At 35.9% G+C, this 13,552-nt stretch overlaps 1 protein-coding gene across 4 annotated transcripts in view; it reads left to right on the top strand.

Annotated features, from left to right (window-relative positions):
• Positions 1–2,518: 2,518 nt before the first annotated feature.
• etv1 (ETS variant transcription factor 1) overlaps positions 2,519–13,552 on the top strand; it is a 32,604-nt gene continuing 21,570 nt past the window's right edge. The window contains exons 1-5 of one of the 4 annotated variants that reach the window (XM_088600456.1): positions 2,520–3,206; positions 3,598–3,748; positions 4,182–4,269; positions 4,598–4,645; positions 10,724–10,777. In XM_088600456.1, coding sequence (XP_088456582.1) covers positions 3,692–3,748; positions 4,182–4,269; positions 4,598–4,645; positions 10,724–10,777 — 247 coding nt within the window. In that variant the 5' untranslated portion in view covers positions 2,520–3,206; positions 3,598–3,691. Of the gene's footprint in view, positions 3,207–3,597; positions 3,749–4,181; positions 4,270–4,597; positions 4,646–4,746; positions 5,220–10,723; positions 10,778–13,552 lie in introns of those variants that run through there. The other 3 variants (XM_088600455.1, XM_088600457.1, XM_088600458.1) reach the window with 3 other exon arrangements.

A 13,552-nucleotide genomic window follows, 5' to 3' on the forward strand; every position in this document is an offset into this window, starting at 1 on the left:
TGAATCAAAAAGACAGCTTCTCAGAAAAAAAGGATTGGCCCTTATTCAGCATATTAAGTGCAAAGGTGATGGTTAAAGTTTGTTAAGTGATTATTAGAATGATTGTAAATCTTCAGAATGTAATTTTTAGATGGATACCACATAAAAAAAAATTTTTTGAACTGTCACCCTCTTTGATTTGCAAGCAAAGGAGAAAGTGCATACAGTATCTCCGGCCTGTGATTACCTCTCTGTGTGGCACAAGGTGTGCTTCAAACATTTAACATCCAGATCCAAATGCTGCACATGATCTTTCCTGTTAAAAAAGTCTGATTTTAATTTCTGTTGCTGGTGAATTTAAATATTCCCACTGCACAAATAAAACTGCCTTGATTTTGGGGGGATGTTACTGTATAGTAAATTGCAGTCTAATATCAGCACTAATGAATCAAGTCTTAAGCTCATCTCTTCCCTTCGCTGAGATTCTTCGTGCTTAATTACAGTACAAGTTGTCTGAAAAGCGTTCTGTGAACAAAGCATTCAGTCACCTTATGTGTTCCCAATATGATCACACAGGATTGCTGTCACAGTGTCAGCTACCAATGTAATAATATAATGGCGCTCTTCCAAAAGTGATGCCTAGAACTGCCCTGGTGCTTTCCTCTTTCACCACAGTTGTAGGCCACTCTGCTCTGAGGTCACCTTCAAGACTCGTGCTGCCTTCCTTCCACAGGGACTCCCTACAGCCTGACTCATGTCATCATAATGAAACATTTTTATCAAGCATGTTTAACATGCACTTGTAAATTTCCTTCGTGTTCCAGTGTAATAAATCCACCAACAGCATGATAGTTGAATTTTTTTTATTACAGTCTCTCCTGTCTGACCATATGATTATTTATTAACTTAATCCTTGACAAACACTTCACTGATCACCTTAGATAACAAATACCACAAGCCCACAATATACTGTTACCAAAATACTACTGTTTTCACATGTCTTTTATTTATGAAAATACATTATTTAATGTAAATAATTAGCAATTGGTAACTTAATTTGGTAAACATTCAGGTAAATATACATAGACATACAGTAAAGGAAACATAATAGATACAGGTATAATAGCTCTAGATAACTCTTGAATACCAGTCCATGTATGGTATGAATTGTAGTTTACAAGTCTAACAGAATTTTAACAGCCCTTGTTTGTAACACTGAAGCACTAAATTATCTCATTGTTCTCATGTTCCATTTTTTTTTTCGTCTGTTGATGAGTATGGGGTTAACTCAGAATTATTGTTGTATAACACGTCTTGAATTTAATTTTATTCATTAGAAATGCCGTGAAGATAAATTTCATTTATGAGCTCATATGGGTATACCCATACACAAATTCATGTAAGGAATGTATAAAGAAATCCTGAAGGCAGTGACACGTCGCGTCATTTGTGTGAAAGCACTTCTTTTAAATCTCAGTATTTTATTTTTGATAGGCAAAATGATTCCTTGATTTTGTCATCTTTAAAATAATTAAGAAAGACGCAGAGTGGTCCTGTTTTTAGCATCGTTTAGCTAGAAAAAAATGATAATATTCCAAGTCTAACAGGTATTCAAAGTGAAGCCTCTTCACTCCCCTACATACAAGAAATCAAACTGCTGCAGAGAAAAGCAAGTTAGAGAGTTGGATACGCTTAATTCTCAGTTTTGGGTCCGACAGATTCCAGGAATCATAACACTCTGCTTAATAACACTAAATAAATAACACCCATAAATAACACTCTGCTTAATCTTGCGAATTGAATAAACCTGAAGACCAGACACATTTAACTTCCGAAACTTGTAACATAATCCCCCCCAAAAAAGAAAAAAAAACTATTTTGTACGGTATACAAATGAACACAAAATTACATCATTCACAATAGTCATTGAAAATGTCTGCAGTATACAGTATACGTGTACTGTATACAGTAATACAGTACATAGCCCCGAGAAACTTGTGTATCAACGTTATTTCGCTACTCCCTCATAGTGTTTTACCAGATAAACCGGGCTTTGTTGTCTCTTGGGCAATGGAGTCTGTCAACAGGGCAAAGACACGTCGTACATGAATTAACAGAATTCAGTGAAATGCGCTGTTGTGCGACACCTTGTCATTCAGTCACACATTTTTGCTTTTACTCTTTTCCCCTTTTTGGCATCCCGTGTGACCATCCCTGACCTTTTCTCTTTTTTTTTAATGAAAATGGTTGGTCCTCGTCCAAATTGCAGGCAAATCGAGCCTGTTGTGTCTATGTACATCAATCACGATGAAACCCATACAGTCCATTGGCTGAAGTACATGGTGTCCCGCAGCTCCGACTGGATCAGCTCAAAAACACACCCCTGTTACTATGGTTGCAGACTTTTCCAGTTTGGATCAGGGTGTCTGACTTTGCAAACTGTTGCACCGATTACTTTCTAGTCAACTTGGTGTGAGAGAATATAAGAACATCTCTGCGTTCCGAAATATTCGTGCATCAGAGTTATTTATCCAGTTTCTGCAGGGCGAACTGCACTGCTTGGTTGATTTGTTTCGTAAACATGATTATGATGTTGCAATGACTTTATGGTAGTTCCAACACTAGGACTTTGTTCACTTTGTCCTGTCTATTTAAAGAAAAGTCATTGTAGCTATCCAGTTCTTCGTGTTTTGTTTTAAAAGTCGCGCATGTTCAAAAGCCTTGCCTGTTACACGAAAACACAAAAAGGTGTTTACACTAGAAATTAAAAAAATACACAAGCAAAAAATAACAAGGATAAAAGCAGGGATGCTAAAAAGCAGTTTGCAAAGTGATGTTATGGAGCTGTTATTGTAAACATAGAATTGTTTTTTTTTTAGTATGTACGTAGCACTTTTAACACACGTCAAGAGCAGACCTAACATTGGATAAAAGTCTATAACCTCGGACTACGTTGTATGGAAAGGTATTTCTGAGACTTAATCTCACGCAGGCAGGTTTTGTGATTGACAGTCAGAAATCTGATCCTGTGAAAGAGACGGACAGCCAATGGGAGACAGAGATGCACAGTTTGGGTTGGAGGCCCCTGGAGGAGAAACGAAGGAAAAACCATTGAACTGAGCTCAATCACTGAGCTTTGAGCTTTGAGGTGAACTACTGCACAAATTCACGTTTTATAATTACATTCTCCGGGAATCGAATGGGTGAATGACGTGCAGGCTACTTTGGTGAGTTTCCCCCCTTTAACTTCTTAAGTTTCCCCGTGAACGCCGCAGGAGTTTTGCCTGGAAAAATATATATATATTTAAAAGGCTGTAGTTCCGCTACGTGAGAAGAAAAACATGTTGATCGCCATCATCGCATTTAGCACACGTTTAAAAGCAGGTCGCCGCTGCAAAGTAAGCGTGCTGTGTACTTTATAGGTGCAAGGACTAAAAATGTCGAGTGCAAAACATCGTGCTTTGCTTTTACATTTAAAACCCTTGTGCTGCATATTTGCACGCCAGGTTAGGGCGGTAGTCTGGAGATATATTTTTATGAATGGAACTGCTCTAGGCTAATTAGCTATGCAAGTTCGGGCGGTTCATTCATGTTTTTTTTTTGTTCTTTTTTTTAAAGCCATCTTGTTTCCTTTAGGTTGATCGGACTCCAGACCCTGTGGAAATCTCCAGCTAAATGCTGACAAAATAAACCAGCTCACTAGTACCGGCTGATGAGCTGCAGAATGGATGGATTTTACGATCAGCAAGTGCCTTACATGATTACAAACGTGAGTGAGCAAGAAAAAAAAAGTTAGCTAATAACTTCCATCCAGGCAGATAGGAAACCACCTGATTCCAAGTACCTTTGTGAGGATTAGCAGGAGTTATTTTTAACCGTTTCACGTCAGGAGGCGCATTCAGAGCCTGAGTTTCTTTTTATTATTAGGCCTAATAATTATATTAATAATTAGTGTCAGGCGTTCCTTTCATAGACGGCGAGAGGAGACTAAAACACTGCATGTGTGTAGAAATAATTTCCAGTTGCCCGTTTAAAATGGGATACTGTGCTGTAGAAAGTGTAGGAGTCAATAATATACAAGCCGCAATACGTACGGTAGTGTGAAGAATTCTGTTTTGCACTGGTTTTCTTCAGTTAATATAGAGCCTGATAAAAAGGTGTTCTTTAACAGAAATTGATTTTTTTTACCCTTTCTTTACTAGAACACACAGGGGAGGAAATGTAACGAGAGACCTGTAAATGATAGAAAAAGGAAATTCATTAACACAGACCTGGCTCATGACTCAGAAGGTGAGCTTGGGGGAAAAGAAAGAAAGAAAAAGTTCATTTCACGGCTTAACATCTTGCGAAATTCAATTTGTTTGTGGTTACCTGGATTCTTCAACAAACTAGTTGCTTAAAAATCTAAAAAAAAAACACTCGGCTGTAAAGCTAAGTTTCAGAAAATTACTTTCCTATTAGAAATGCAGTTTAATTAGTGCATTGCCCGGGATGCTTTATGGCTGGTGCTTTCTCCTAAAATAAAGAAGTGTGTTATTTGGAATCTATTTTTTTGGAGAAAAAAACCCAAAATGGCAAGGGATTTTGAACATTTCCCGTTTCGTTCTGCTTCTTTTAGAGCTCTTTCAGGATCTTAGCCAGCTACAGGAGACTTGGCTTGCTGAAGGTAGGCATTTTCTTTTTCAGTTCTTGTAGAAAGCTTGCTTAGTTTAGTGCAAGTGAGAGAGGGGGAGAGAAAGACAAACAGAAGGAAAAAAAAAAGCAGAAATTGCCTGAAGTTACCTTCTTGATGTGCAGGCCAATTAATTGAGCTCTAAAAGAGCCACCTCATGTGTCATGCATACATTAGAACCTCAGACGAGCTGGTCTTTGGGGATTCTGAAGTAGCTCTTCCCAGTGTCATCACAAATTACCAGGAGAAATTGCTTGCAGCTCAGAATCACATCTGCTTTTGGCAAGAACTAATGTACCAAGTCTCCATCTCTCAGTTCTCTCTTCCACTGGTTTTGACCAGCTCCAGTGTGTTCAGAGTGCACGGCTTCAATTATTACTGTTAATATTAATCTGGATATATTTTAAGGTGCACAACGCCAAAAAAAAAAAAAGACTTTAATGATCCATCGCCTTGATTTTTTTTTCTGATGGCAAAAAATAGCCTTTGTGTGCTCATCGGGACGTGATGCTTCAGGATTTAAGTGGCAGTGTCTTTTACCCACCTTGTTTGCAACACAGAAGTTTAGGTTGGTACTTCTTCAGTTTTCTATTTGTTGGTTTTGGTTTCTTCATGTTAGTGTACTGTTTTCAAACTTTTTTTGTGCTCCTGGATGATTCCTTGGTTAGCATTGGCAACGGGTATGTGCAAGAGCTCCTTTAGATATTTTGTAGGCATGTTAGTGTGGCATTTTTGTCAGCTTCAGGATGCAGCAATCGGACAGCTAGTAAGTAAATGTGTGCATGGCTAAGTACAAATGAAATGCCTACAAGCTTTTTAGTTTTGCTTTCCTCGCTGGTGTCCGATTCTGTGGCGATATCGGAACACAAAGCATAGTAACAACACAGTGCAACGATAACAGATCTACCCTGTCCTAGATCACTGCAGTGTAAAAACCTGTCTTCCGCCTAAAACTGTTGGGAAAGATTTCTCTTCTTGTATTCATGAGCAGATGGGTTTTACTTTGAAATTGCAGATATTGCATGCAAAAATTAAGAAAGGCTCAGTGAAATTTTGTAATTGTTTCGCTATTAATCTTGGCATTTGTGGTGAAACTTTTTTATGGCTATATTGTGCCATTTACTTTAAATGTTCGGTAATGCAGTTCTTAGTTGATGTTATATAGAGTTAGAAATTTAAAGTACTGATGTCTTCCACATGTTTTCCCAAGATTTTCTTTTTACCACTCCTGTCCCATTTAAATCAGGATTTTAGAACAGCTTTGGTCTCGCTCATGCTTAGTCTTAAATAACTGGGTACAGAAATCTTTGGGGTCATGGTTTTTAAAAAAGCAAAATGACTCGCACACATACTGTGATATCTGTGTTCGCTGCTTTCTTCACGGTCAATATAAGTTCTGTTTTCATTGATCTACCAATGACAAATTATAATGTGATGTTTGTCTGTGATTATTGTTGGAGTGGGTATTTTTATTTCCTCTCCTACATAATGTTATGGTAATTAAAAATATATGTAAATGTCAGATTGATAATTTCATGAAGCGAACAAAGGAGAAATAACTTAAGAACTGGATGGCACGATTTTTATTTCTGTATTTATGTGGGTAGGACACTGAATTTACTGAAGGTTGCCAAATTTAGAGGAATGGAGAATTTTAAGCAGTGGTATTAGTTTCAGTTTTATTTTTAATTTCAAGAACAGCTCTTAAAATTCAATATTGCAAAGCAGTTTATATATATATCCACAAGAATGTGTATTTGTTCAGTTGTGTTCATTCATTTGACTTTGCGAATTCCGCATTTAATCAAAATCCATTTTTTTAAGCGTTTGAAATTTTGTGAAGCGGGTTATTCCTGCCTTGAGCCCCATCCTTATGGAATGGGGTTTCTGGTGCCTCCACATTTCCCGGGAATAAACAGTTCTCTAACGGTGGATAAATGAATGAAATAAAAAGCAGCAAAACTGCAATTGAATAGGAACACTTGTGTATATGTAATAAGGACCCGTAATTGGGTTTACACGTCCATCTGTAATGGTAATATTACTTTTTATAGTGACATGTTTATGAAATTAGTCTGAGTTACATTCTCCAAGAAAGCTGGATCATCCTTTCTTTTTTCAGTCATCTGAAATCTGACAGAGAATAACAGTTCATACCAAAGCTGAAAAGAGGATGGTGTTTGCTTTTTGCATCTCTCTGGATCTTAGAAAGCAGTGGAGTACTATTTGACTGCTTAGCAAACCATTTAAGCCTGATGGGTATGAAAACGAATGCAAAACAACTTGTAAAACAGAACTGCAATCCTTTTTGTTTTACATAATGTATGTAACAAGAGCACTCTCTATGATCTAATTTATTAGATATATTTCAGATATATTTCAGTTTTCCACTTGCGTACTGTATGTGCTCTGCTATGAACAGTTCATAAAACTAAAAAACATAAAAGGGTGTTAAATTGTATGTTTTGTGAGAACTTTTAGTGTAGAAATGAGGTGTGAACTCATGCATTTCCTGGGTTTGTGTAAGATCCTGATTTCAGAGTGACCCAATGCTTGTTTCTTCAGATTAACAGTACCACACTTTTAAAATGTAAAAACAAGAATATGTCATCTTACCCTTTAATATTATTGAGCACTGTCCTTCATTTTTTATACAAATCATATAAATGAGGTACTCTGCATGCATTTCCTGTTTAACAATGTTTTTAAAATTAATTGCATTTCTTTCAAAAGAAAGATGGTTTTTAGATGGAATTTGTGAAGATTATTTTTGTAATTTACTCAAATGATTAAAAAATATATTTATTTGGCTATCTTTACTTGAAAAAGTAAATCAGTAATTTAGAACACCAAACTCCCTTTATCTCTTATTTAAAACCTTTTAAAAATACTAGCAATATAAATGTTCTTTTATGTTTTCAAATATATGTGAGAGTACGTCTATAGAACATGGATCAGGTAAGACTTTAAAGTATATATTGCAAGTACGCTGAAAGAATGAATTTAGTAATTTTAATATTTTAGTATTTCAGCTTTTTTAAAACAAATGACTGCACATCTGTTAATATAACTATTACAGTAAAAATTACAATTTTACCTGGCTTAAATCGATGAGTAGAGTATTTCATTTGAGATTCCAGATGTAATGAATTACTTCCTGTCTATTAAGATAAAAATGAACACCTACCTATTTCTAAGATTTATTAGTTCAGGTAATTGAAGCTAAGAGAAAAGATTATATTAGATGGACTGAATTTCCGACATCATGAATTAAAGAGATGATGGGTTAGTCAGACATCGGAACACTTTCCTTTCTCTTGAAAAAATATATGTAATGAGTTTTATTTGGCTGGTTTTTAGTCTTTATATTTTTTAAAACCATTAATTAGGTTCCCCAGAACGTATGCATATGATGGAGATCCTTGAAATGTGTTAAACATGCTTGCTTAAGTTTTGTTGATATTGCATTTAAAATGTCTTGGAATTTATTAGGTGTTGCCGAAAATCTAACAAATTTATTAATTAAATCTAATAATTAAATCTAACAAGTTTATGTTCTAGCTTGATATTTATACAGTAGTACTTCCGTATAGAGAAATTGCAGGATGATGAAAGTTTGCTTTGCCCATTTTTAGTCAAAGGATGTAACGTTCCAAACCCATTCTTGGTCCTCATGATGTTTTTTTTTTGTGAATGGAGGCAAAGCTCCAGTTCTCCTGCTGTCTTTAGGAATTGTTAGGTTGATCAGCTGTCTCATTCACTGGCAGAAAGAATGACTCATACATCTTCTGGCTTGTTTGGCTCCGGGTTACTGTTTTATCCTCAAAGCCCAAATTTTAGTGGATGAAGCAATGTCTAATTAAAACATGAATGTACTGTGTACTCTGACTTCACATTTTGACAGGCCAGCCTAATTTCTGTGAAACAATGGGCAGATTTATATGAAAGTCTGGGCCCAGTATTAGGATACTCCAAAAGTTCTCTTGATACTGGGTTCTACAAAAGAAAACAGTAAATGTGCCTATTGCTTTGAATAGTATATATCACTTTAATAATCTCAGCCACAGTTTTTAAATGAAAATGCTACAGTATCAAGGCTTTCAGATGAAATGGGCACTGGTGTAAGAATGGCCAAGATACAGTACTTTCTTAAAACATTAAGGATTTTGAAAAACAGTTTCTTCATCAGATCTCCACAGAATGGAGGCTGTGTTCTTTATTAGTTCCATTAATGACACTGCAATACACTACCCATTGCAGCCTCTCACACATGCTGTGCAGTAAATGTCATTAGAAAGGTTGACCTTTCTATTGGGGGTTGTGATCTTCTGCTGGTAAACTGACTAGATTGTTTTTCTGATGCCAGTGGAAACAGATGTTTATTTTCTTTGACTTAAGCTGTAGAGAACAATTTTGTCATTTCCCCCTACATATGAAATTTATGTCCCGATCATTACTTGTTAAAGGATGATTTCATTTATTTAAGTTGCTTTGAAAATTAGCTCAAAATATTTGGTTTGTATTTGGAGAAATAAACTATTTAATTATCGTGAATTTTACATGCAGTGTTTCCATGTCCTTTTGATATATTGCACCTGTATCTTTGTGAATCGTGTTGATAAAGCCAGTTTTTATGCATTCAGTAAGATATACAGAGGACAGAAATGCGTGGAAAAATTAAAACTTTATTCTATTCTCAGATACTAATGCTTAAACAGGATCCTGCTGTTGTGGCTCAACACTCTTTTTGCACATTTTCCTAGATCAAACAATTTATTTTTAATTAACACGAATTGATGCTGAACTAATTTTCACCTGCAACACACTCATTTTAAAAATAAAAGCCAAAGGAGACAAAGAGAGAGAGAGTATTAATATAAATGGAAATCCAAAACATTTAGTTAAATTTCAGATTTAATTTAACACTTTAAAAAATAGTTTTAAAAGAATTACTGAAATCCCTGTTCTACTTGGTAATCGAACTAAGAAATAGCTGCTAAAAAAATCAAGTCCTAGGGGGTTCAATTACTAGATAGAATCTTGTTAACATGGCATTCTCACATTGGTTGCTATATTAAAATAAGTATTTTGATTTGTTTTCTTGTTTTATAGCTTTTTTAAATAAACTATTTAGAAGTCTCTGCGTGCCTGTACTTGTAAGTCACCATTTCATATTACCAGTAAAATGGCTGAAAATGAGGCTTGACAAGTGTTTTCTGCTTAAAAATAAACTTGTTAATGGCTTAGGACAGCAAAAACTCCTATCGCTACACTTGGGGACTGTTTGATCTTTACCTAGGGGAATCCAGAAATAGCTGGAGGTCCAGTTTTGTTAGTTAAGTAAATGTTTATGAATTTCTTGTCCTAGAATATGTTATATTTTTCATAATGTACATGACAATTGTAAAGGATTTATGATTGTGATTTAGTATCGGAGCACTGCTGAATTGTGGCATTAACCCTTCAAAGTCATCTTTATGTGGGAAGAGAATGTTTCATTGTGAAGCCTTAACTTGAGATGGAGAGTATCGGCTAATTGGAGGGTTGAAGCTTTAATCCTGGCATGAAAAACCCCTTACATTCAGATTGCTAGGATCATCTTTTTATCTCCATGCTACTCTTTCTGAAGACGCATCATTATCTAAAAATAAAAGACATCCTTAGGACATTGTGTAAAAGAAAACCACTACAACAAGACTGCGGACATCAAGATGCCTCTCCTTGCACACTGGAAATAACGCTATTTGATTTTTTTTTCCTATGTCTTTCGCTTCAGTTGAAAGGGTTTCACTCTCATGAACTAACAAATTCAAAATGTGTTGAGACATAAGTCTCATAAATAAGGTATCAGCGTTTTTCGTTCAAGGGATGATTGTCGTTCTATGTTTTTTTAGATGTAGTATTAATTGAGATTTAGAAAGTGAAGGACTTTGTTGGCATGAGGGAATATTAACTTTGTCAATGTATTGTCAGTAGGTTGGCAGCATAATGCAGTATACTAGAACACTATGTTTTTGTTGGGTCCATTCCACTTGCTTAAAATGTCTCCATCGTTTTCCCTTTTCTGTGCAGCTCAAGTACCTGACAATGACGAGCAGTTTGTACCAGACTTCCAGGCTGAAAACTGTAAGTACGAGTCGCCGAACGGGTTTTCTCTTTTAAATTATTTTTAAATTTTGTTCTTTTTTACCTGTGCTAACTTAAGGGTCGAGTTTTATGTGAGAAGGCAAGGTAGAAAATGTATATTGGAAGAGATGATTGTGGGCATTTGGAATATTTGGAGTTTTTGCTTTGAGTGCCAGGAAGAATGCAGTGTTCTTATTTTAGATCGGTGCTCTACTAAAATGCACTGTGTAACATCTACTTCACCTTTCAGTAAGTAAGATAGAAGTAAGATAGATAATTTTATTCATGTAATATTGTAGTATGATAGTTTTATATTCCAAGTTGTAAATTAAAAGTTTTGGACATATAGATTACATTTATTGGTATTTTCAGGACGCTGTACCACATTCCACAGTTTGAATGATTGCACCTTCCAGATGACTTGACAGTCAACTTTTTATCATTACACTGTTGTTTTTAACATCTGTTGACAAATCGAGGCTCAAGGGAAATAGTTTGTCTGGTATGTTTAAAACCTGAAACAGATTGTGTAACAATGAAATACACAGATTACCTGCATTGATATTTTTATACTGCATTGCCTAGTTCAATATTAGCATCCTATAAGGCTCTGTGTTATTCGCCTCCATCACTGTTTCTGCCTTATGCAGATTTTTTTTATGTTTACAGATGGAACATTAGTGTGTAACTCCATCCTTTTGATACATTAACATTGATCAGTATTGTCAGTGGCACTTTTTGATTTCTTAGCTTGTTTTGCCTTATTATAAAAGCTGTAAGCAGGAATACATTTAAGCCTTTGAAGTTATTCTTGGCAAAACATATCCCAACACTGTTAAATTGAAAGTCCTGAAATAATCCATCACTGAAATTAGTAGCTGCTTTTTGTTTTTGTTTCCTTACGGTTCTGACATCTAATTAATTAAATAAGCATTTATAATAAATGTTTAAATAGACTCCAAGATAATATACATTATGGGCCTTCAGGTTTAATGAAAGTTCACTACTGCACAGGAAATTGGCTCCACTGGAAATATATTCATTGGTACAAATTGTTTATCATCCTAAGGGAGACTTAGCTAAATCATTTCAAACTATTACTAAAACCACAGGGCTGGGGATCCCATGTACCCACATATACAAGATAAATTATATAAGATTTTTCCTGCTCATGCAAGATAAGAGGAGAAGTTCCTGGGTGTCATTAATGCACATCTGTATATATCACTTGAAAGCCAAATGCCAAACAGTATTGTCAGGGATTTTTCAGAAGGACGGACTCTGTGCTCTGAAGACATTGAAGATAAAGCAAGCTTTGCCACACCCAGTTATGAAAATCTTGGGGTTTCTTTCTCCAGCAGAACTCAAACCTTCAGCTGTATTTTATGGACCCCTCTGTTTACCCTTTGCGGTGTCTCTTGTTGTGTTTTTCTAGTTATAAATCTGAATTGCTGTGAATGCCGATCATTTAATACAGCCAGCAGACAGCCTGACTTACATACAGGCGGCGAGAGATCATGGGAAGATAAAGGATTACCCTCACAAAAATCAGGACAGTGGGGCTAATTTCTTAAAAACAGTTGCGTATAGGAATCGGATGGTTGCTAAATGACAACAGTAGTTACAGGTATTTAAAAAAATTAACACCTGGTGAAGGAAAGTTGATGAGCATTGCCTATGTTGTTTTCCACCATGGCATGCATATCTAGCGCTCCTTGTAAGGTACATAATTGCTAATTCCTTGCAAGTGAACAGTACCTCCAACATCTGAACACAGCACTAAATGTTAATGTAATCCACATACATACCGTTAGAGATATTGCTGCATGCCTGCAATATCTCCACTGTCTGACTCAATGTACAAATGCCCTCTACTTTTGGCTTCCCTCCAGCTCCATTCCCTTAAGCCAGAATCTGGTAGATTTAGTTTCAGAGAAATGATTTCAATGTCAAAGAGAACATTTCTGACACCTCTCTAACGAGTGGTGCATGTGCAGTAGATGTGATGTATTCAGATGTACAGAAGCAGTGTGTCCATAAAAGTTTTCCTCTACTGGACAATAAAGCTGGTCTTATCTTATTTAATGCCACTCAATCTGATCGGCCCAATTCAAACGTGTTTTGTCACTGTGGATGAGTTAAAGAACAGTGCCATACGCTCTTTGTGGTGTGCGTTTTAAGTTGTAGAGTGATCGGCGTGCTCACAGCTGTACAGTCGGAGGAGTAAGAGAAGTGCTATGTTTACAGACAGCTTATTTTTAGTCTGGTGTGGCTAGTTTGAGGTCATTCTTGGTTGTTTTCTCTGTCTTTTTTTAGATGTGGTGTTGACAGAATGACATTCGTCTAGTTCAGATTTGACTTTTTGTTTTTGAAGGCCGTGATTTGCAGTATGATTGAACAGTGAAAGAAAACTAAAAGGCTGTGACAATCTTATAAAGGCTCACATCAGTAAAATGTATACTGATCCTCAAGATGAGTGTTGAATTTATCACGTCCTAGTGTTTTAATAGTCATGGTTTATTCATTTATAGAACATTGCTTAAGGAGTATGTAGTCATGTTTATTTTTGACACTTCATGAGATCGTATTTTATGAACAATCTATTGCTACCTGAATATTATGACGCCCTAATTACTATAAAACACTGGCAGACCTGTATGAAGTTCAGATGTTACAGGCACCTAATTTAGTAAATGTCTTTCTTGCTTGTTCTAATCTGACGATTTTGCAATTTCTGAACTTGGCAAACCACAAACATTAAGGGCATAATGTCAA

This window comes from Lepisosteus platostomus, chromosome 12 (assembly GCF_059453375.1).
Source record: "Lepisosteus platostomus isolate fLepPlt1 chromosome 12, fLepPlt1.hap1, whole genome shotgun sequence".
NCBI classification, from domain to species: Eukaryota; Metazoa; Chordata; class Actinopteri; order Semionotiformes; family Lepisosteidae; genus Lepisosteus; species Lepisosteus platostomus.